Source organism: Thunnus albacares, chromosome 13, assembly GCF_914725855.1.
Source record: "Thunnus albacares chromosome 13, fThuAlb1.1, whole genome shotgun sequence".
Taxonomy (NCBI): domain Eukaryota; kingdom Metazoa; phylum Chordata; class Actinopteri; order Scombriformes; family Scombridae; genus Thunnus; species Thunnus albacares.
This window is the reverse complement of record NC_058118.1, coordinates 32,482,581-32,509,147: the sequence shown is the minus strand read 5'-3', so window position 1 is coordinate 32,509,147 and position 26,567 is coordinate 32,482,581. Positions and strand designations below refer to the sequence as shown.

Here is a 26,567-nt window from a genome sequence, read left to right as displayed (position 1 = left end):
TCGTCTCCTGCTGGACTCCAGATGTCTCCTCCGTCACTGTAAACTTCATCTCAGTGTTTTTGTTCTGCAGGCTTCAAGTTTCCACATCACACTGGTGTCGGCTGAATACCGGACCCTGATTGGCTCCAGGCCAGTCGTGATGGTGTAACAGATGCAGAGACATACGGAAACAGTGTCGACAGCTTCCTAAACATCAGACTTTACATCAATAGAAAAGCTTTAATATCTTTGTTGGGACTCTGATCTCTTTTGTTTGGCTTGAACCTCCAGCAGATGCAACTCTCAGGATGCTTTGCATCTGACCCTCTAACATCTATTACTGCTTTTTTTTTATATTATTAACTATTTTTCAAAGCCTTCTGACTACAAAGTTAACTGGAACAAGTCAGAAACGCTCCATCCGACTTCTAAAACTCAAACTTTTATCTTTATGCATTTAGTTTGCGACATATCGCCTGATGGTCCCTCCCACCAGAAAGAGCTCCTCCATGGTCACATGCTGTCTGCCATCTTTATCCATCAGAGGCAGTCTCACCTCGTCCTCTCTCATCTGCAGGACGTATGGAAAAAGGTGGAAGGGTCCATAACATCATCTTAACTCGGAGTCAGGCTTATGGCTTAATCTGAAGTTATGGATAAATGAAGGGATTTAAACATTTGATCTGTTTAAGGACAATTTACTGAAATCTTTCAAAGAGTTAATCCAGCAGTTTGGTTTCCCTCCTTCCAGTATCTGGCAGCACTTAGAACTGAAGTGTTGTCTACTGTGCTGAGCTCTTCAAGAGCAACAATCTAAACTGCTCTCTGATAGCATCAGAATATTTGGACCGGCTCATTATACCTCTCGGTTCTCCTCCAAGACGTTCTGCCAGGCTACTAAACTGCCAACAGACTGTCTGGGAGAAAGATTTAAACCTGTTGTTCAGTGAGTTAGGATGGAACAGGATATCCCAAAATCAAAGGAAGCTGTCAAGGGACATAAAACTCATTCAACTTAAAATCCTCAATCACTTCTATTGGACACCATGTAGACGCCATCGATCAGGCCTTCAGAGGGTACGTAACTGAACGGGCTCTGGCAAGACTTTAGGGAACAAAGTCCACTACTGTATAAAGGAGATTATTAGCAATGACTGAATTCTCTGCCAGGTTATGTGTGCTAGTGACCAGTCAGCTGTGAAAGACTGGAAATGCAGAACTGATCCAGACAGACAGAAGCTCCATCTTGGTTGGTGGTTCAGAGAAGATGAGAAGGCAGCTTCACTTTACTATATTACTGTCTGTTACCTTTTATTTATATTATATTATATTAGTTATTGTTCTTCAGAACTGTACAGTGCTGAGCGTTCTTTAAACTTTAAACCATTAAAAAGAGGACAGTGTTGGAGCAGCCTTTGGAGGACGATCTGTTTCAGACCTGAACCAGTTAGACCTGCAGAGTCTTACTGGTTCATCACTGGTCAGAGAGATAACTGTGGAGTCAGACATTTACAGGAAGCCTCAGCACAGGTTTCTATCAGCTCCTACGTCTTTCTTCTAGTTGAAACTGGAGCAGCTTCAATCTGGAGAAGCTGCAGCTGGTCCAGATGCTTTTCTGGTTTTCCTGTGAGCAGCGTTACAGTCGTCTAGCCGGCTGGAAACGAAAGCATGGACGAGTTCTTCAGCGTCCTCCTGAGATAAAAAGCTCCTTACCTTCACCATATTTCTTAAATGATACAATCTGGTTTTAATTATGCTGCTAATGCGTCTCTGGAAAGTAAGGTCAGCGTCCAACAGCATGACGCCGAGCTTTCTGACCTGTGTGACGCTTTCCAGAGACGGACGGTTACCTGTCTGTTTGATAACCGGGATTTCCGTCTCGTCCTTGTTGTCCTGCTGGACTCACAGTGAGATGTGCTGCTGATGCTGGTTGTAAAACATGATTATAACTGCAGTCAGTTGTGTTAAAACTGATAAATCCAGTAAAGTTTTGTGAAGTTTGTCAGATGTTTGTGTCTGTGAAGCTGCAGTTTGCTCTGAACAACATTTCAGTTCTATAATTAGACCCTTAAACACACGTTTACATCTACTGCCTGTTTACAGAGTTTCTGACTGCAGCTCTGCGAACAAACAGCTGCAAGTCTATTAAAATGCTGAACAAAGGTCATAAAAGCAAACGGACACATTCAGACTCATTAGAGACTGTTGACATCATCATGCTGCAGTTAGGTTGATGCACATTTACGTTGTTGTGTTACTTCCTGGTCAACAGTCAGGTCTCTTGTGATGAGTTTTCTGTTCAACATGTGGAACTCTTTGTGTTGCTTTGCTGTACTTCGTTGTTGAGTTTCATGTCGTAATGTTTGTATGTGTATCGTTGAGTTTTATGTGTTTTAAAAGCCCGTCGAGGGCGTTTCACACTAGCTCAGGTTGTAAATGCTGTGGTAAGCGAGCTAGCTAGCTAGCTAGATAGATGGCTAGTTAGATAGATAGATAGATAGATAGATAGATAGATAGATAGATAGATAGATAGATAGATAGATTGATTGATTGATTGATTTCAGCTCTCCAGACCATCCAACCGGTTTCAGACATGTTTGAAAGAGAAAACGTAATCCTTCAGTTCATCTGAAACATTTAAAATCACCTAATCTGGAGATGCTTTGCAGAGTCGGTGAGGACGCACCTGGTGATGATGAAACGAGATGTGTCACCATGGCAACAGCTGGTTACTGATGTTCAGTCTGTTAAACCAACATTTACAGACAAAACCTCATTGCTCTCTGTTTATCTGGGTGGGCCCCAGTGTCCTCTGGGTAATGTAGTTTTTAAACAGTGGTAGGCTACATGAGAAAAAAGCAAAATAAAGTGTTGTAGTTTGTCTGGAACGTTTAACACTAATAGTTTACAGATACTTTTATAGATATTAGAGGGAGAACAGGAGACGATGGAGATATGCAACATAGAAGCCTTTACATGCCGCCGGATACCTCTCTCATTCATGTAGCCTAAATATGAAGCCTCAGCCCGCAGCCAGTTAGCTTAGCTTAGCATAAAGACTGGAAACAGGGGGGGAAACAGCTAGCCTGGCTCTATCCAAAGGTCACAAAATCCACCTACCAGCATCCCTTAAACACACAAACTAACACTTTAGATCTTGTTTGTTTAATTCATACCATAAACAAAGTGTAAAAATGAATTCATGAAGGAACATTTTGTTACCTCATCTACTGCTCTGGTGCTGTCTTCGCTCCATCACACCAGTATCTGCCATCTGCCTTCGGTGTTGTAGAGTCACAGTTCAACTCTTATACTCTTAATCGTTTAACTTTTAAATTCCACATTGAAAACTTAGTAAAGAAACTGAAGCTCAAGATAGGTTTTTATTTTAGAAACAGATGCACGCGCCAGGCCAATGCTTGCATTGGCTGATACTGTGCACCACAGGCTGCAAAGCTCTCACTTACCATTGCACCAGATTCAACCTCAACTCAGTAACCTTATTGCACCATAGAGAAATTATATAGTGCTTTCCTACTCAAAACACTGCAAGCCACATTTATCCATCCTCACACACACCGATAGCGGCGAGCTACCACACAGAGTGCTGTGCTGTGACGCACGTTTCCTTATTTGGACTCTGGTGTTCCCCAGAGATAAAGCTGAACTACTGACACAAGCAAAGTGCTCCAAAGAGACTCTCCATAACCTGTTGTTCCCCTTCTCCTTTCCACAAAGTTAGGTTGTAAAAAAATAGGCAATAAATGAAAAGTGCAAAGTAAGAATCACCTTTGAAGTTCTTCTACATGTTACACGCTGTGCTGTCTGTGTGTTATGGGTGTATAAATAGGTAGAGGTCTGTCTGCAATGAGGCGATGAGTAAAGTTTGAATACAAATACAAATAATTTTGCAACCTTAACAAATACAGATACAAATACAAATACTGGGCTCTCTGCACATCCCTAGTCTCTACCTCCTGATCCACAAACACCCCAGTAAACGCTCCTCTGATCTGATGCTCCTGTTGACAGACAAGTTTAACAAAGACAGAGAGGCGATCCAAAAAGAGATATCTGAGGTGGGAAAGACAATTGATGAACACTCAGTTCATACAAACAGTGTACAACTTCTTGAAGAACCGCAGACCTCATGAAATACAACACAGAGTATCAAACAAGAAAAGATCAGGAGGTTCCAGAGAGATGCAACAGATTATAAGAAGGGCAGAGTGTACAACTGGAGAAAGAAAGCGCCCAGGAGTACAGTCGGAGGTCCACCAGCAAGAACAAGATACGCTGCAGCCCAGGTCTCACAAGATGCTTTAGAGTACTGAGAAAATCTGCCCTTCCAGACCAAAAGAAGGAGAGAAGGGGGACGTGGACCAGAATGAGACAGAGGAAAAGGAGGACATGAAAGCATAGAAACCAGGAACCCGGATACAGATGGAGTAAAACCAGATACGAGCCATGATCAACATCTCTGGCAAACCCCTATCTGAGCAGAGTGTCCTAGTACTCTCCAAAGGATTATCTTTATCTACCTACTCTGCAAGGGAATTTGATACAAAGATTGACCTGTTCTGCTTTTATAGGATTTTACAGCTCAAGGCGTGTTACAAGCTGAATCCTACGGCATCTACAGACTCAGTAGATTCGGGTCAGTCCGCTCCCTCTGACCTTAGACCGCAGTTTAAACCATCAGTCCGCTCCCTCTGACCTTAGACCGCAGTTTAAACCATCAGTCCGCTCCCTCTGACCTTAGACCGCAGTTTAAACCATCAGTCCGCCCCCTCTAACCTTAGACCGCAGTTTAAACCATCAGTCCGCTCCCTCTGACCTTAGACCGCAGTTTAAACCATCTGTCCGCTCCCTCTGACCTTAGACCGCAGTTTAAACCATCAGTCCGCTCCCTCTAACCTTAGACCGCAGTTTAAACCATCAGTCCGCTCCCTCTGACCTTAGACCGCAGTTTAAACCATCAGTCCGCCCCCTCTGACCTTAGACCGCAGTTTAAACCATCAGTCCACCCCCTCTGACCTTAGACCGCAGTTTAAACCATCAGTCCGCTCCCTCTGACCTTAGACCGCAGTTTAAACCATCATCCACCTTTTGTCCCTGGTTCACAGTGCTGCGTTAAATACATTTGCAAAAAAGGCGAATGTTGATATTTAGAACTTACTTGAGATACAGATGTGATACAGATGGGTGTGATACAGACAGGTGTGATACAGACAGATGTGATACAGACAGGTGTGATACAGGCAGATGTGTACAGACAGGTGTGATACAGACAGGTGTGATACAGGCAGGTGTGATACAGACAGGTGTGATACAGGCAGGTGTGATACAGACAGGTGTGTACAGACAGGTGTGATACAGACAGGTGTGATACAGGCAGATGTGATACAGACAGGTGTGATACAGACAGGTGTGATACAGGCAGATGTGATACAGGCAGGTGTGATACAGGCAGGTGTGTACAGACAGGTGTGATACAGGCAGGTGTGATACAGACAGGTGTGATACAGGAAGGTGTGATACAGGCAGGTGTGATACAGGCAGGTGTGATACAGACAGATGTGATACAGGCAGGTGTGATACAGACAGGTGTGATATAGACAGGTGTGATACAGGCAGGTGTGATACAGGCAGGTGTGATACAGACAGATGTGATACAGACAGATGTGATACAGACAGGTGTGATAGAGACGGGTGTGATACAGGCAGGTGTGATACAGACGGGTGTGATAGAGACGGGTGTGATACAGACAGGTGTGATACAGACAGGAGTGATAGAGACGGGTGTGATACAGACAGGTGTGATACAGACAGGAGTGATAGAGACGGGTGTGATACAGACAGGTGTGATACAGACGGGTGTGATACAGACAGGTGTGATACAGACGGGTGTGATACAGACAGATGTGATACAGACAGGTGTGATACAGACAGATGTGATACAGACAGGTGTGATACAGACAGGTGTGATACAGACGGGTGTGATAGAGACGGGTGTGATACAGACAGATGTGATACAGACAGGTGTGATACAGACAGGTGTGATAGAGGTGTAGTAGTGCAGTATTACCGGCTGTAGTACCGCAGTATTGCCAGCTGTAGTACTGCAGTACTGCCGACTGTAGTACAGCAGTATTACTGGCTATAGTACTGCAGTACTGCCGGCTGTAGTATTGCAGTATTACCAGCTGCAGTACTGCAGTATTACCAGCTGTAGTACTGCAGTATAACCAGCTGTAGTACTGCAGTATTACCAGCTGTAGTACTGCAGTATTACCAGCTGTAGTACTGTAGTATAACCAGCTGCAGTACTGCAGTATTACCGGCTGTAGTACTGCAGTATAACCAGCTGTAGTACTGTAGTATAACCAGCTGTAGTACTGCAGTATTACCAGCTGTAGTACTGTAGTATAACCAGCTGTAGTACTGCAGTATTACCAGCTGTAGTACTGCAGTATTACCAGCTGTAGTACTGTAGTATAACCAGCTGCAGTACTGCAGTATTACCGGCTGTAGTACTGCAGTATAACCAGCTGTAGTACTGTAGTATAACCAGCTGTAGTACTGCAGTATTACCAGCTGTAGTACTGTAGTATAACCAGCTGTAGTACTGTAGTATTACAGCTGTAGTACTGCAGTATTACCAGCTGTAGTACTGCAGTATTACCAGCTGTAGTACTGCAGTATAACCAGCTGTAGTACTGCAGTATTACCAGCTGTAGTACTGCAGTATAACCAGCTGTAGTACTACAGTATTACAGCTGTAGTACTGCAGTATTACCAGCTGTAGTACTGCAGTATAACCAGCTGTAGTACTGCAGTATAACCAGCTGTAGTACTGCAGTATAACCAGCTGTAGTACTGCAGTATAACCAGCTGTAGTACTGCAGTATTACCAGCTGTAGTACTGCAGTATAACCAGCTGTAGTACTGCAGTATTACCAGCTGTAGTACTGCAGACGGAGCAGTGAGTGGGAGGAGAGACAGCCAGACGGAGGGAAGGAGGGAGGAGATAATGACAGAGTGGAGGAGTGTCTGTTCCAGAGTTCAGTCTGCATACAGCTCTCAGTCTGACGGTCCGTCTCTGTGGCTGTCGCTCTATTTATCTCTGTCTGTCTCTCTCTCTCTACCTGTCTTTCTCTCTCTACCTGTCTCTCTCTCTCCACCCGTCTCTCTCTCAGGATGGATGAGTTTCATTGTGGATTATTGATAATGTTTCTGCTGCAGATCAGCTGTTTACACTCAGTCTACATCCCTGGCAACACAGGTGAGACACACTGCTGCTGGAAATATACTACTACTGATAATACTGCTACTACTACTGATAGTACTACTGTTAGAAATGTTACTAATACTACTGATACAGTTAGAAGTACTGTTGATGTTACAGTTTGTATAACATCTCCAACAACACAGGTGAGACACACTGCTGCTGGAAATATACTACTACTGTTACTACTGATAGTACTACTGATAGTACGACTGATAGTACTACTGATAGTACTACTGATAGTACTACTGTTAGAACTGTTACTGCAGTCTTTCTCAGTTGCTTTGGTACATGTCTCGATTCATCCTGAACATTTGCAGCACAGTAAATTCATTTCTCCTAACAAATTTGTACAAACAGCACCAGACAATGGATTACCTGCAAATGCCTGTAACTTGCTCAAAATCCTTAGTTTATCTCTCAAAAGTAAATATTTATGTCAGTGAACCTGTCAGCGCCACCAGAAATGACCAGTACTTGTGTCATTGTTTACAAACAAGACAGTCAGAACGGTCAGCCATGTTGGCAGTAAACAGCAGACAGTGAAGATGGAAACTATGGCTCAGGTTTTGATGACAATGGATGAAAATGCACAAGGCTGCACTTTCTCTGTGTGGCATACATCAGTTCAAACAGCACAGAGTTACACATCACTGTATGTGGGAGACAAGATTCTGACTGTTTGTTTGTGTGTTACAGTATATGTACAGTATGTATCTGTATAAAGTATTTTTAATAAACTCTGTACTGTATGAAGCATTACAGTAAGTATACAGTACTACAGTGCAGTGCATATTGTTGGATTGGACCTGTTGCAGCTGCACGCTTCGACCAGCCGCGGTCATTGTAAGACCATGATGGAGAACACGGTCCACAGTTGTGACCCTTACGTATTCCATCAGAAACGTGACTTTGTCTTTGGCCTCCTCTTCCTCCTCCTCCTCCTCCTCCTCCTCCTCCTCCTCTTCCCGGCTGTTGAGTCTGTTCATTTTCAGAAATTATAACACTGTGTTGTTGTCTATCTGTGCTCGCCCACTGAACATTCATGAGATGCAGCTCGGAGCTTATTTAGAGAACTGGTTGATGATTGGTCGATGTAACACTTCACATTAGTGAAAGTAAAGATTCACCTGAGAGCAGTTCATCAATTCAGGGCACATTTACACAAAAGTCTGATAGAAATGTACAGAAAACGTGCTGGACAGACCAGAACAACTGGTTCAACCGTTTTGCATGTGATGAGTTATGCAGTGAACTAATGCTGAGATGTTTTGGGGAGAGACTATTCAACAGAGAACCAGTATAATACACGTTGATCAACATCACATAAGCAACTGATAATGTAGGGAACAGCAGAGAACTGTACACAGCACAGGCGAGACAACTGTACTACTACTACCACTACTACTGGTGGTACTAATATTACTACTACTGGTGCTATTACTAATACTAATGTTACTACTGGCTGTGGTAATACCACAATTACTGATGGTTCTCTACGTCTCCTACTACAGTTACTACTACCATTGCTAAACCTGCTACTACTCTTATTACTGTAAATACTGCTACTATTACTAGTAATACCACAATTGTTGCTAGCAGTCCAACAACTACCACTCCCAATGTGAATATCATATTTGTAACTTATTACTATGACTGTTAATATTACTGTACTGCAACTATTGCATCAACAACTCCTACTACCCATTCTCCTGTTGATACTGCTACTATAAGTAGTACTACTACTACTGTTGCAGTAGTAGTACTTGTGCTACTAGTGCTACAACTACCACTGTTAATAATATTCATTACCGTCAGTACTACCGTTACCACTGTTGGTACTATTATTGCACATATTTGTACTGTTACTACTACTATTATTACAGCATACTACTGTTAATACTGCTACTATTACTGGTACTAATACTACTAGTGTACTGTACTAATGTAACCTTCATCAGTACTACTACTTCCTCTACCATTGTTCATATAATGTTTTCTACTCCTACTAATGGTACAGCTGCTACTGCTGTTAGTACTACTGTAACTACTATTAGTATTACTACTACTGCTACTGTTACAGTTAGCCAGATGTTTGCCTCGCACGGTGAAGTATTTCTACTGTCATTGTTACCACTACGTATGCCACTGTTAGTATTTCTGTCACTATTGGTAGTATTACTACCACTGGTACTGCTGCGGTTAGTATTTCTAGTGTCACTACTACTACTGTAGTACTGCTACTACTAGAACAACTGCAAATGTTAATAGTAAATTATACTGTAACTCTTTCTAGTACTACTGATATTACTGCTTCCCAAACTACTGTCAGTACTGCTACTGTTGTTACCAATGGTACTAGTACTACTACTATTAGCACTACTACCACTACTACTACTGTTATGGTTAGTGCTTCTACTGTCAGTAGTATTACTGCAACTTCTACTACTGTTACTACTACAACTACTTTTGCAACCAGTACTCCTACTGTGAATACTACTGTCAATATTGTCGTCAATAATGTGTTAATATTTGCATGATTGGTGCTTGGTCTTCTTCTGTGGTTGTTGTTATCTGACAGAGGATTGACCTCTGACCTCTGCAGTGAAGGTGAAACACCCACACCTGCAGCATCTGCAGCATCTGCTTCCTGTGTGACGTATTTCCTGTTCAGACCTCAGAGTGTGGAGGTTTATTATGATCAATAAAACACTGCACATGGACCAATCAGCTGCTGTGATGTGTTGCAGTCAGAGTGGAGTAACATTTTTTAAGAATGAAACATATGTCTCTACATCTTTGATGATGGATAAGATATTTTATTAACGATATCAGTCTTATCAGATTCTTTGTTAATACCAGGTGCAAATCATCTGATCTGCCATCATTTACTGTTTAAATATGAATGATAACATTCAGGATAAATCCATTTTATATACTTCTTCTTGTCTGTCAATTATTGTCAGTCCTAGAACAGGCCAACTGCTGGACAGGTGTTGTAATATACTGTGGTGCATTGTGGGATACACGTGGCTCTGGATGTGAGGCGTTGTGAGGACGAGTGAGCATCAGTGTGTGTTGGCATGTTTCAGCTGTGGGACACAACACTCACTGAAGTGATCAGGAAAGCAAGCCTGACAGTCTGTCCCAGTGTTCCCAGTGTCCCCCAGTGTTCCCAGTGTCCCCAGTGTTCTCTGATATTCTAATGGGTTCAGTAACAGATGGAAACTGTGCTGAATGAGGAACGTGTCTCTGTTCCATGTGACTCAGAGGAACGTTCCTCTCCACATTTTTCCTATAAATCTTTGTGTTTATGCGTTTCTGGCGTTTGGGGAATGTGAAGGATTCAGATCGTATTTCATCATATCCTGTATGTGTGTGTGTGTCTGTGTGTGTGTGTGTGTGTGTGTTTGACCTTTGACCTCAGACAGGCGTTCTGCCGCCTTCCTTCCTCAGATAGATACTGTTCTCTCCCTCAGAGATGAGCTGACGTCCTCTCAGTGCGGAGGAGGATCTCTGTTCTCTCAGGATTATAACATGTGGTGTGTTTATCAGTCGGTTTGAGTCATCAGTCTCTCCCAACTGTCTCCTAGAAATTATGGTCACATATGTCAAACTTCAACAGCCAACACATTTAGTTAGAAACAAAACGCTGCTCGAGTCGATCTTCCACATTCCTGTAACACTTTGACTGAACTGATGATGAACATAAAGATGAAGAGAGCTCCTGTTTGTAGTAAATGATACTGTAACTCTTCCTAATACTACAGATATTACTCCTCCTGATACTGTTACTACTGCTACTGTTGTTACTGTTAGTACTGTAATGCTTCATTTATGCTTTAGATTACAGTAACTATGCTCAAACTCAGCCACACAGACTGTACTACTAGTACTGGTAGTACTAACGGTACTGTTAGTACTAATGGTACTACTACTGTGACTCTTTGTAATACTACTGATATTACACGACCAACTCAATCATAAAGATGTATGCCGCAGAAAAAGTCTGTGGAGTCGACTTGTTAATCATCTTAGACATGTAAATATGGTGTTTTTTTAAACTAGACCTGGTCTAATGTGGCAACAAATACATTCATTCAACTAAACTGCAACAGCAAATAACATTTTGTTAGAAACGTAATGCTGCTGAATCCTATTTTCCATCCATCCATCCATCTTCCGCCTGACGGTTTGCCAGAACTTCTTTGAGGCCAACTGAAAGTCCATCTCCATGGTGTCTTTGCCTCAGCAACCACCTGAGCTGCTGCCCTTTTGATACCCATCTGCTGCTTCCAGAGACCCCTGGGACAGCCAGACACGAAAGGCCTCCTTTTTCAGCCAATCCATGACTAGCACAGAAGTCCAATAACAGTGCACCACTTGGGTTCAGATTAGGCAGGCCATTCCTCCCGATCACTCCCCTCCAGGTTTCCCTGTCATTGCCCACGTGAGTGTTGAGGTCCCCAAGCAGAACTATGGACTTGCTGGGCTGCGCCCCCTCCAGGGCCCCACCCAGAGACTCCAAAAAGGCCAGATACTCTGAACTGCTGTTTGGTGTATTCGTTCAAACAACAGTCAGAGTCTTCTCTCAGCAACATGTGGTCACTCTCATGCCGCTGCGCTCAGCCGGGGACTCATGAGTATCCCCACACCGGCCCGGAGCCTCTCATCCTGGGCAACCTCAGGAAAGAAGAGAGTCCAGCCCCTCTCGTGGAGCTTGATTCCAGAGCTGGTGCTGTGCATAGAGGCAAGCCCAACTATATGTAGTCGATACCGCTCCACCTCCTGCACCAGCTCTGCTCCATTCCACATCCCTAGAACTAGTTTTCAGCACATCCGGGTCCCCACCCCTGCCCGCCACCTGTTTGGCAACACACCCGACCCCAGTCTCCATCCCTGCAGGTGGTGGGTCCAAAGGGCGGTGACTCCATGTTATTTTTTGGGCTTTGCCCAACCGGGCCCCTCGGGTCAAGACCCGGCCACCAGACACTCACCGGTGATCTCCAATCCCAGGCCTGGCTCCAGGAGGGTGTCCCAGTCTCCCTCTTCCAGGTGAAGTTCACACACACCTGAAATGCAGCTTCATTGAGGTCTACGTTCTTGGTCTGGACCATAACCTGGGAATAATTTGCCTTGGGAGATCCTATCAGGGGCTATTGCCCCTGACAACACAGTTCCCAGGGTCAGAGGGGCACTCAGATCCCTCCACCATGATAAGGTGATGATTCTTGGAGGGGTGAATCCTGTTTTCTCTCAACATAATGAGAAAATGTTGTTAATTAACATAGTTAAGTTGCAAAAATGCTGATACTGAATGTATGACTGAAATTTTCACAGATAACGTACCTGGTTGTTTGTTTTCCATCAACATATCTGATGTTGCAGTAAAACATCCGCTGGTAGAAACTCCAGCAGTATGAAAGTGTTTGTGGTCGTGTTCAGACTCTGGCAGCACTTGGTTCAGGTCACAGAAAGATCCTGGTCTCTGTTTCATACAGAAAAAAGTCTCAACATGTTTCACTAACCTGAACCAAACCCGGGTCTCTGCTGTCAGAGTCCTGCATCCGCCCCGACCTCTGACCTCCAACCTCCTCCCTCCCACTGCAGAGACATAAAGAAATGTAGCTTCATTCAGTCCACAAAACTTAACCTGGGAATATAATCCAGGCAGAGATTACGCTTGTTAACACAATGTCACTGGGAAACGGTTTAGTCCTATATGAACAAAACTAAACTGAACATGGTGGAATATGGTGACATCACAGTGACATCATAAAAAGAAACATGCAGATAAAACTTCCTTTCTGTCTCAGATTCTCTCCATCAGGTTCTGTCAGAGTTCGGTGTCGTTCGACCAATCAGGACCGACTCGGAGGGGCGTTTCCTGTCAGCGTCGGTCTCCGCCCGCCGCCTGCACCGCATCAAAAGACACGCCCACTCTCCTGAGGATACGCTCACTGACACAAACATGGACAGAGACAACACACAGACACAAACTGACACGCCCATAAACAGGTCGGCCCCGCCCACAGAGATGTCACCGTCCAACCAGATGGGGTCGAGCTGGAGGGGGCGGAGCTACGGCACTGAGGAGGCAGAGCTTTTCTACAACGTGACGGTGTTGGGTCAGGAGCTGCACCTGCGGCTGCGTCCAAACACGCGTCTCGTCGCCCCCGCCGCCACCATGGAGTGGTGGGAGGAGTCAGGGCGGAAACACTCACAGCCAATAGGAGACACCGGCTGCTTCTACACGGGAGAGGTGTCCAACATGGAGGACACATCTGTCGCCATCAGCAACTGTGACGGACTGGTAGGTGTCACATGACTAGAATCTGAATCCAGCATCAGATCTACGGCCTCACTGAGATCTGAGACAAGTTATATATGACGATTAAGTCTGTAATAGCAGAGCAGGCTGACAAAATGCTGACTTAATTCTTGAAATATTAATATAATATTATATATAATATTACAGCTCTATAATTATTATTATAACACAACTTTTTAATGGAAAGGCTGAGGAGAGATAAAGATTTAAAACAGATCCTGGAACCAGATTCAGAACAGAAGCAGCTGACGGACACGTCACATCCGGCAGGTAAAGAAAGGTGTGGGCGACGGATGATCTCTGACCTTCCTGGTACTTTTTCATGTTTAAGGTCGATGGGCCTCATTCACAAACAGTGTAAACTATGCATAGGAGTGATTTAAGGACATCAATTTCTGTTGTACTTAGAATTTCCTCTGAGACACCAATGAAATTTACAAGTGGTGAAGACCTGTCGTGCGTGTTGTGAACAGATCGTCTCTGCTGTGGAAATACTGAGTGATGGTCAGCAGCCCAGTGGAGAACGTGCACACAAGCCTTTGATGTCTTAATGCGGAAAATGTTTATTGAAACACTCGGCCGAGCGGAGAACTGAAACAGTAAACATCCAGCGTTCGGCCTTCTGAAGGTCTGACTCTTAGTCTTTAACTACAACAGATCAGCCTACAATAATGAAAAAAAAGAGTCTAGTTGTTAGTTCAGGTCACCATCAGAACTTCTGTTTGAATATCTGGTTATGCCAATGACGCATTCACCTATCTGTGTTGTCGAGGGAGGCCCCCTCCAACCTTGGTAACCAGTCAGAGAGGCTTCTGCTTCCCCAGACATCACACAGCTGCATATCCAAGGAGACCAGTACAACTTAATCCATGGGATTAAGTTGTACTGGTCCATGATCGACCCAGTACAACTTAATCTGTTCTCTTGACTTGATAATGCCCTAGTCTGAATTAATGATGATGCTGAAATTAAAACAAACTGATTGCAACGTTTGAATTGTTGTCTGTCTGCAGATCTCTGTCCAGCATCATGTTGTGTTGCAGCTGACAGTGTAACATCATCTGTAGACTATAATCTTGGTTTCAGGTCTCCTGAACTGACACTCCTACATCTGTTAGGTGTTTGTCTTCAGATTCGAAGCTGCTCAGTGTTTTTGCTCTTTGGGAATGAAACTCACCGACAAACATGGAAGCGGATTATGCTAATGATCACATCTCATGAACAGGTGACATTCATCAGGCTGAAACATGTGATTTAGGACACATTCAGGCGGTTGTTGAATCCCACATAGGATTTTCTTATTTTCCTTCTTATTGCTTTGTCCAAGAACAAATATAAGAGAAAAGTAATAAAACATTCATGCATGAGGCCCGTTAACTATAAATCCAGTGTACTGACCTTAAAAACACTGGAAACTATGAAATAAAAACTGGAAAATCATACCCATAAAATCAGACAATTCAAATATATTTCAGAAGCAGAACAGGAAGAACAAACAAATCATAAGACAACAGCTGGATGAGATTGTTCAAGGAGCAATAACAGAAACCTCCACATCATCATCATCATCATCATCATCATCATCATCCTCTGTGAAGAAGCTGCAGCTCCACTCAGCTGCTGATGGAGGCAGATGTTTGGACAGCTGTTAGCGCTTTTTGAGCCTTCTGGCTTTCCGTACATGCAGCAATGAGAGCAGCTAAACCACAGAGCGAGTTTAACACTGAAGGACAGAAACTCTGCAGCATGAGGAGAATATATTACTGAGCTCACTGACACACAGGAAACTTATTAAAATATCATTAAAACGGCATCAGAGTTTCACTGCTGCAGGTTTCAGCTACAGTCCACACAGAGCGAAGGAAAGATTAAAGAAGATAGTCAATAACATTCATAAAGTATTCCTTTATAACACTTTTCCATCTCACAAAGATAATACAAATCAAATGCTTTTAAAAAGTCCATTAAGGCAGCAGAAAGCAGAGGAGAAGCAATGAACAGATTACCAGAACTCGTAAATGCATGTGAGAGTAGAAATGATTTCAGGCCTGCAGAGACAGAAAGCAAACGCTGTACAACATGACCGGACTGAAGCGTCTTTAACTCGGCGAGATGAGTGCGGGTCTGTCTGCGTTTACCTTCACTTCTTACAGCGCGAGCTAGAGCCAGCTGATTGAAGCCAGATGTGGAGGAAAGATGAGAGGCGTTTAAAGTGGATGAGGAGAGTTGGAAAAGACATAAACTGACGAGAGGAAAAGAAAAAAGACATATTTTCCTGCTGCAGCAGCTGATGTAACTGCAGTTAAAACCGCAGCTGGAGAGCAGAGATATCAGTCTGAATATACAGCAATTACATATCTGCAGATGGACACAATAACAGGAACAACTGAAGTAAACAATACATATAACTGATTAAAGTTTGTAATGTTCAGTTTATGTTCAGACAGATTTCAGTCTGTGGTCACTAGTGAGCTGCTGGATTAGACTGAGTTATAGTACTGACCTTCAGATTAACCAGAAACTGCTGACTCATACTTCAGTACTGATGAGTCAGACTTTAATTATGCTGACTCAGACTTTAATAATGTTAATAATGCTGACTCAGACTTTAATAATGTTAATAATGCTGACTCAGACTTTAATTATGCTGAGTCAGACTTTAATAATGTTAATAACGCTGACTCAGACTTTAATAATGTTAATAATGCTGACTCAGACTTTAATAATGTTAATAATGCTGACTCAAGCTCTAATAATGTTAATAATGCTGACTCAGACTTTAATAATGTTAATAATGCTGATTCAGACTTAAATAATGTTAATAATGCTGACTCAGACTTTAATAATGTTAATAATGCTGACTCAGACTTTAATAATGTTAATAATGCTGACTCAGACTTAAATAATGTTAATAATGCTGACTCAGACTTAAATAATGTTAATAATGCTGACTCAGACTTTAATAATGCTGACTCAGACTTAAATAATGTTAATAATGCTGACTCAGACTTAAATAATGTTAATAATGCTGACTGAGGCTTTAAGAATGTTAATAATGCTGACTCAGACTTAAATAATGTTAATAATGCTGACTCAGACTTTAATAATGTTAATAATGCTGACTCAGACTTTAATAATGTTAATAATGCTGACTCAGACTTAAATAATGTTAATAATGCTGACTGAGGCTTTAAGAATGTTAATAATGCTGACTCAGACTTTAATAATGTTAATAATGCTGACTCAGACTTTAATAATGTTAATAATGCTGACTCAGACTTTAATAACGCTGACTCAGACTTTAATAATGTTAATAATGCTGACTCAGACTTAAATAATGTTAATAATGCTGACTCAGACTTTAATAATGTTAATAACGCTGACTCAGACTTTAATAATGTTAATAATGCTGACTGAGGCTTTAAGAATGTTAATAATGCTGACTTAGACTTTAATAATGTTAATAATGCTGACTCAGACTTAAATAATGTTAATAATGCTGACTCAGGTTTTAATAATGTTAATAACGCTGACTTAGACTTTAATAATGTTAATAATGCTGACTCAGACTTTAATAACGCTGACTCAGACTTTAATAATGTTAATAATGCTGACTCAGGCTTTAATAATGTTAATAACGCTGACTCAGACTTTAATAATGTTAATAACGCTGACTCAGACTTAAATAACGTTAATAATGCTGACTCACACTTAAATAACGTTAATAATGCTGACTCAGGCTTTAATAATGTTAATAACGCTGACTCAGACTTTAATAATGTTAATAATGCTGACTCAGACTTTAATAATGTTAATAATGCTGACTCAGGCTTTAATAATGTTAATAACGCTGACTCAGACTTTAATAATGTTAATAATGCTGACTCAGGCTTTAATAATGTTAATAACGCTGACTCAGACTTTAATAATGTTAATAACGCTGACTCAGACTTAAATAACGTTAATAATGCTGACTCACACTTAAATAACGTTAATAATGCTGACTCAGGCTTTAATAATGTTAATAACGCTGACTCAGACTTTAATAATGTTAATAATGCTGACTCAGGCTTTAATAATGTTAATAACGCTGACTCAGACTTTAATAATGTTAATAACGCTGACTCAGACTTTAATAATGTTAATAATGCTGACTCAGACTTTAATAATGTTAATAATGCTGACTCAGACTTTAATAATGTTAATAACGCTGACTCAGACTTAAATAACGTTAATAATGCTGACTCACACTTAAATAACGTTAATAATGCTGACTCAGACTTTAATAATGTTAATAACGCTGACTCAGACTTTAATAATGTTAATAATGCTGACTCAGGCTTTAATAATGTTAATAACGCTGACTCAGACTTTAATAATGTTAATAACGCTGACTCAGACTTTAATAATGTTAATAATGCTGACTCAGACTTTAATAATGTTAATAATGCTGACTCAGACTTTAATAATGTTAATAACGCTGACTCAGACTTAAATAATGTTAATAACGCTGACTCAGACTTAAATAACGTTAATAATGCTGACTCAGACTTTAATAATGTTAATAATGCTGACTCAGACTTTAATAATGTTAATAATGCTAACTCAGACTTAAATAATGCTGACTCAGACTTTAAGAATGTTAATAATGCTGACTCAGACTTTAATAATGTTAATAACGCTGACTCAGACTTAAATAACGTTAATAATGCTGACTCAGACTTTAATAATGTTAATAACGCTGACTCAGACTTTAATAATGTTAATAACGCTGACTCAGACTTAAATAACGTTAATAACACTGACTCAGACTTTAAGAATGTTAATAATGCTGACTCAGACTTTAATAATGTTAATAACGCTGACTCAGACTTTAATAATGTTAATAACGCTGACTCAGACTTTAATAATGTTAATAACGCTGACTCAGACTTAAATAACGTTAATAATGCTGACTCAGACTTTAATAATGTTAATAACGCTGACTCAGACTTAAATAATGTTAATAATGCTGACTCAGACTTTAATAATGTTAATAACGCTGACTCAGACTTTAATAATGTTAATAACGCTGACTCAGACTTTAATAATGTTAATAACGCTGACTCAGACTTTAATAATGTTAATAACGCTGACTCAGACTTAAATAACGTTAATAATGCTGACTCAGACTTTAATAACGCTGACTCAGACTTTAATAATGTTAATAACACTGACTCAGACTTTAAGAATGTTAATAACGCTGACTCAGACTTTAATAATGTTAATAATGCTGACTCAGACTTTAATAATGTTAATAATGCTGACTCAGACTTTAATAATGTTAATAACGCTGACTCAGACTTAAATAACGTTAATAATGCTGACTCAGACTTTAATAACGCTGACTCAGACTTTAATAATGTTAATAACACTGACTCAGACTTTAAGAATGTTAATAACGCTGACTCAGACTTTAATAATGTTAATAATGCTGACTCAGACTTTAATAATGTTAATAACGCTGACTCAGACTTAAATAACGTTAATAATGCTGACTCAGACTTTAAGAATGTTAATAATGCTGACTCAGACTTTAATAATGTTAATAACGCTGACTCAGACTTTAATAATGTTAATAACGCTGACTCAGACTTTAAGAATGTTAATAACACTGACTCAGACTTTAAGAATGTTAATAATGCTGACTCAGACTTTAATAATGTTAATAACGCTGACTCAGACTTTAATAATGTTAATAACGCTGACTCAGACTTAAATAACGTTAATAATGCTGACTCAGACTTTAATAACGCTGACTCAGACTTTAATAATGTTAATAACACTGACTCAGACTTTAAGAATGTTAATAACGCTGACTCAGACTTTAATAATGTTAATAATGCTGACTCAGACTTTAATAACGCTGACTCAGACTTTAAGAATGTTAATGCTGACTCAGACTTAAATAATGCTGACTCAGACTTTAAGAATGTTAATAACGCTGACTCAGACTTTAATAATGTTAATAACGCTGACTCAGACTTTAATAATGTTAATAACGCTGACTCAGACTTAAATAACGTTAATAATGCTGACTCAGACTTTAATAATGTTAATAACGCTGACTCAGACTTAAATAATGTTAATAATGCTGACTCAGACTTTAATAATGTTAATAACGCTGACTCAGACTTTAATAATGTTAATAACGCTGACTCAGACTTTAATAATGTTAATAACGCTGACTCAGACTTTAATAATGTTAATAACGCTGACTCAGACTTTAATAATGTTAATAACGCTGACTCAGACTTAAATAACGTTAATAATGCTGACTCAGACTTTAATAACACTGACTCAGACTTAAATAATGCTGACTCAGACTTTAAGAATGTTAAAAATGCTGACTCAGACTTTAAGAATGTTAAAAATGCTGACTCAGACTTTAATAATGTTAATAATGCTAACTCAGACTTAAATAATGCTGACTCAGACTTTAAGAATGTTAATAATGCTGACTCAGACTTTAATAATGTTAATAACGCTGACTCAGACTTAAATAACGTTAATAATGCTGACTCAGACTTTAATAATGTTAATAACGCTGACTCAGACTTTAATAATGTTAATAACGCTGACTCAGACTTTAATAATGTTAATAACGCTGACTCAGACTTAAATAACGTTAATAATGCTGACTCAGACTTTAATAATGTTAATAACGCTGACTCAGACTTAAATAATGTTAATAATGCTGACTCAGACTTTAATAATGTTAATAACGCTGACTCAGACTTTAATAATGTTAATAACGCTGACTCAGACTTTAATAATGTTAATAACGCTGACTCAGACTTTAATAATGTTAATAACGCTGACTCAGACTTAAATAACGTTAATAATGCTGACTCAGACTTTAAGAATGTTAATAACGCTGACTCAGACTTAAATAACGTTAATAATGCTGACTCAGACTTTAATAACGCTGACTCAGACTTTAATAATGTTAATAACACTGACTCAGACTTTAAGAATGTTAATAACGCTGACTCAGACTTTAATAATGTTAATAATGCTGACTCAGACTTTAATAATGTTAATAATGCTGACTCAGACTTTAATAATGTTAATAACGCTGACTCAGACTTAAATAACGTTAATAATGCTGACTCAGACTTTAATAACGCTGACTCAGACTTTAATAATGTTAATAACACTGACTCAGACTTTAAGAATGTTAATAACGCTGACTCAGACTTTAATAATGTTAATAATGCTGACTCAGACTTTAATAATGTTAATAACGCTGACTCAGACTTAAATAACGTTAATAATGCTGACTCAGACTTTAAGAATGTTAATAATGCTGACTCAGACTTTAATAATGTTAATAATGCTGACTCAGACTTTAATAATGTTAATAACGCTGACTCAGACTTTAAGAATGTTAATAACACTGACTCAGACTTTAAGAATGTTAATAATGCTGACTCAGACTTTAATAATGTTAATAACGCTGACTCAGACTTTAATAATGTTAATAACGCTGACTCAGACTTTAATAATGTTAATAACGCTGACTCAGACTTTAATAATGTTAATAACGCTGACTCAGACTTAAATAACGTTAATAATGCTGACTCAGACTTTAATAACACTGACTCAGACTTTAAGAATGTTAATAACGCTGACTCAGACTTTAATAATGTTAATAATGCTGACTCAGACTTTAATAACGCTGACTCAGACTTTAAGAATGTTAATGCTGACTCAGACTTAAATAATGCTGACTCAGACTTTAAGAATGTTAATAACGCTGACTCAGACTTTAATAATGTTAATAATGCTGACTCAGACTTTAATAATGTTAATAACGCTGACTCAGACTTAAATAACGTTAATAATGCTGACTCAGACTTTAATAATGTTAATAACGCTGACTCAGACTTAAATAATGTTAATAATGCTGACTCAGACTTTAATAATGTTAATAACGCTGACTCAGACTTTAATTATGTTAATAACGCTGACTCAGACTTTAATAATGTTAATAACGCTGACTCAGACTTTAATAATGTTAATAACGCTGACTCAGACTTAAATAACGTTAATAATGCTGACTCAGACTTTAAGAATGTTAATAACGCTGACTCAGACTTAAATAACGTTAATAATGCTGACTCAGACTTTAATAATGCTGACTCAGACTTTAATAATGTTAATAACACTGACTCAGACTTTAAGAATGTTAATAACGCTGACTCAGACTTTAATAATGTTAATAATGCTGACTCAGACTTTAATAATGTTAATAATGCTGACTCAGACTTTAATAATGTTAATAACGCTGACTCAGACTTAAATAACGTTAATAATGCTGACTCAGACTTTAATAACGCTGACTCAGACTTTAATAATGTTAATAACACTGACTCAGACTTTAAGAATGTTAATAACGCTGACTCAGACTTTAATAATGTTAATAATGCTGACTCAGACTTTAATAATGTTAATAATGCTGACTCAGACTTTAATAATGTTAATAACACTGACTCAGACTTTAAGAATGTTAATAACGCTGACTCAGACTTTAATAATGTTAATAATGCTGACTCAGACTTTAATAATGTTAATAATGCTGACTCAGACTTTAATAATGTTAATAACGCTGACTCAGACTTAAATAACGTTAATAATGCTGACTCAGACTTTAAGAATGTTAATAATGCTGACTCAGACTTTAATAATGTTAATAATGCTGACTCAGACTTTAATAATGTTAATAACGCTGACTCAGACTTTAAGAATGTTAATAACACTGACTCAGACTTTAAGAATGTTAATAATGCTGACTCAGACTTTAATAATGTTAATAACGCTGACTCAGACTTTAATAATGTTAATAACGCTGACTCAGACTTAAATAACGTTAATAATGCTGACTCAGACTTTAATAACGCTGACTCAGACTTTAATAATGTTAATAACACTGACTCAGACTTTAAGAATGTTAATAACGCTGACTCAGACTTTAATAATGTTAATAATGCTGACTCAGACTTTAATAACGCTGACTCAGACTTTAAGAATGTTAATGCTGACTCAGACTTAAATAATGCTGACTCAGACTTTAAGAATGTTAATAACGCTGACTCAGACTTTAATAATGTTAATAACGCTGACTCAGACTTTAATAATGTTAATAACGCTGACTCAGACTTAAATAACGTTAATAATGCTGACTCAGACTTTAATAACGCTGACTCAGACTTTAAGAATGTTAATAATGCTGACTCAGACTTTAATAACACTGACTCAGACTTTAAGAATGTTAATAATGCTGACTCAGACTTTAATAACACTGACTCAGACTTTAAGAATGTTAATAATGCTGACTCAGACTTTAATAATGCTGACTCAGACTTTAAGAATGTTAAAAATGCTGACTTAGGCTTTAATAATGCTGACTCAGACTTTGCTAATGCTGACTCAGGCATTAATAATGTTTATATCGTTGACTCATACTATAATAATGCTGACTCAGATTTTAATAATCTTAATATCGCTGACACAATTTTTAATAATGCTGACTCAGACTTTTATAATGCTGACTTAAGCTTTAATAATGTTAATATCGCTAACTCACTCTAATAATGCTGACTCAGACTTAAATAATGTTAATATTGCTGACTCAGACTTTAATAATGCTGACTCAGACTTTAATAATATCAATAACACTGACACAGACTTAAATAATGCTGACTCAGACTTTTATAATGCTGACTCAGACTTTAATAAGATTCAAGAATTAAGAAGTTTATTATCACATGCACAGTAAACCACTCCTGTAGCGTCTGCCTGATGGCAGGAGTGTGAGGAGGTTGTTTGGCGTGAACTGTCCCTGATGATGTTGCCCTCCTGATGAGCCTGGTGTTGTAAATGTCATAAAGTGAGAGGAAAGCTGCTCCTGAGATGGACTGTGCAGTTTTGATCACACGCTGGAGCTCCTTCCTGCCCTGCTCAGGGCAGTGTCCATATCAGACTGTGATGGAGCTGGTAACTCTCGACCGTACACCTGTAGAAGGTGCTGAGAATTGTGGTTGGCATGCCAAATATGCTCCTCAGCCTTCTAAGAAAGCACAGTCACTGCTGGGATTTGTCGTGTATTGTGAGACCAAGTGAGATCCTTGTTGATGCGGGTACCAAGGAATTTAAAGGTTTTCACCCTCTCTACCTCTGTCTCACCTTCTTCCTCCTTGTCTGCATTTAGGGAGAGATCGTTGACATGACACCAGGCCACCAGGCCTCTCTTCTATAGGCCATCTCCACTTCACCAGTGATCAGTCCAATGACTTTAGTGTCATCTGCAAATTTGATGATGCTGGCGTTGTTCTGGGAGGCCACACAGTCGTACGTGAAGAGTGTGTACAGCAGGGGACTCAGCACAGCCCTGGGGGGGGGGGTCCCCATGCTTCCCCCAGTTTCTGTGCCTGATGTGTGATTGCCTGGTCTGACTGACTGGGGTCTGTCTGTTAGAAAGTTCAGCTCCCAGTTACAAAGAGAGGGTGTCAGTCTGAGGGTGAGGAGCTTTTCAGAGAGTTTATGTGGGATGACCGTGTTGAATGCTGAGCTGTAGTCTATAAAAAGCATTCTAACATATGTGTCCTTGCCCTCTAAGTGTGTGAGGGCTGTGTGGATGACGGTGTCGTCAGTGGACCGGTTCTGACGACAAGCAAATTGCAGAGGGTCCAAGGTGTCTGGGATGGTCTTCTTGATGTGGGTCATGACTGTCCTCTCAAAACACTTCATCATGATTGAGGTGAATGCAACGGGACAATAGTCATTTGAACAGGTCACAATGCTTTTCTTTGGGAGGGGCACAATGGTGGCGGACTCGAAGCAGGTGGGCAAAGACACTTGTGCGAGTGACAGGTTACAGATGTCTGCAAACACATCAGCCATTCCTGATGGGCAAACCCTGAGTGCAGGCCTGGGGATGTTGTCTGGGCCAGCTGCCATCCATGGGTTTATGGTCCTCGGAGCTGATGTGCATAAGACATCACAGTGAGCGATGTGCTCTGTGTGCACTCCGAGGCCAAAATCCCTCTCTGTCAGTCGGTGTTGAGGGTCTCGAAGCAAGCGCAGAACTCATTCAGCTCATCTGGCAGTGTGGCTTGGCTGGTTGTGGCCCCCCTGCTCCTCTGCTGGTAATCTGTGATGTGTTGCAGGCCTCGCCACATGCGCCGGGAATCTGCGGTGGAGTAGTATCCCTCCAGCTTCAGCATCTGTACTGTCTCTTGGCCTCTTTGATAGATCATGCAGGTCATATCTGGCCCTTTTGTATTTGTCAGCATTGCTTGAAACAAATGCAGTGGCACATACCTAACTTAACAGTTAATCCAGGGCTTTTGGTTTGGATATGTCTTGCAGCATTTTGTGGGAACAATACATGCATGTGCTAATGTAGCCAGTTACCCCAGAAGCATATTCCCCTAGATCAACAGTAGAGTCTTCCCTCAAAGCAGCAGTTTAAACACCTCCCAGTTTGCACTCTCAAAACAGTCGTCCTGGAGCACCAGTTCAGTCTCTTCATTCCATACTTTAACCATTTTACTTATTGGGGGAGCTTGCTTGAGCAGTTGTCTGTAGGCTGGTTAGAGGAACACTGAGATGTGGTCGGACTGTCGGCCGCGGCGCAGCCTTGTAGGCGCCTCTCACATTGCTGTAGACTCGGTCAAGAATGTTACTCTCCCTCGTCGGAAAGCTCACATGCTGATGGCGCTTTGGGAGGACATTCTGAAGGTTGCAGTGGCTGAAATCACCGGCTACGATGAACATAGTGTCCAGGCCTGCAGTCTCTGGTTTGCTGATCATGTCCATGGCGGGATGTAAACAGCCAGTATAAACACTGCGCTGAACTCCCTCGGCAGGGAAAAGGGTCTGCACTTCACCATCAACAGTTCTATGTCAGCTGAACAGTGTTTTTCAACAACATGTACGTCCAAACACCACCTGTTGTTCACGTACACCCATGCCGCTGCTTCTGATCTTCCCCGAGGCCGATGTGTGGTGGACGGAGTGTGTTTGAAGCTGGATAGAGGCGTCTGGCATGCTGTCCGAGAGCCAGCTTTCTGTGAGAGCGCAGCATTCTCTGATCTCACACTGGGTCGTAATCCCAGTTCTCAGCTCACGCATCTTGTTTTCGAGGGAGCAAATGTTAGTTAGCAGCTTGCTGGGTAGTGGAGGTCGTGTAGCCCTAGCCTTCAGTCTAGCATGTAGCCCACCACCCTTGCCACGCTTCCGCCTTGGCCGCACTGTCCGTTGGCTGCGCTGCTCACCTGCTGCTGTTGGGTCTCGCTGGCAGGAATTAGCAGGATCCAGACAATGAAGAAAGTCAGACAGGCTAAAAATAAGCTTGTAGTGAGCTTTACTGATATCCAGAAGTGCATCTCTACTGTATCTTACTGTTGTGTACATGAACTGTGCATTAAAGATACATACTAAAACTAAAATAAATACTAAATAGCGTTGGTGTCTGGAGGGTGAAGCAAAGACGTCTGCCATAGTGGACGCCATCTTGTCCATCACACTGGCGTGTATGTGATACTGCGCACTTAGACTTTAATCATTTTAATATTGCTGACTCAGACTTTAAAAAAGTGGACTCAGACTTCAATCATGCTGATTCAGACTTTAATAATGTTATTAATGCTGACTCAGGCTTTAATAATGTTAATAATACTGACTCAGGCTTTAATAATGCTGACTAAAGCTCTAATAATGTTAATAGTGCTGACTCAGGCTTTAATAATGTTAATAATGCTGACTCAGGCTTTAATAATGTTAATAATGCTGACTCAGACTTTAATAATGTTAATAATGCTGACTCAGGCTTTAATAATGCTGACTCAGGCTTTAATAATGCTGACTCAAGCTCTAATAATGTTAATAATGCTGACTCAGGCTTTAATAATGCTGACTCAGGCT

General features: G+C 40.4%; 1 protein-coding gene across 2 annotated transcripts in view; it reads left to right on the top strand.

Annotated features, from left to right (window-relative positions):
• Positions 1-7,067: 7,067 nt before the first annotated feature.
• Positions 7,068-26,567, top strand: part of LOC122995369 (A disintegrin and metalloproteinase with thrombospondin motifs 2-like) — a 48,999-nt gene continuing 29,499 nt past the window's right edge. For both annotated transcript variants that reach the window (XM_044370577.1, XM_044370576.1), the window contains exons 1-2: positions 7,068-7,264; positions 13,084-13,580. In XM_044370577.1, the coding sequence (XP_044226512.1) occupies positions 7,180-7,264; positions 13,084-13,580 (582 nt within the window). In that variant the 5' untranslated portion in view covers positions 7,068-7,179. The remainder of the gene's footprint in view (positions 7,265-13,083; positions 13,581-26,567) is intronic.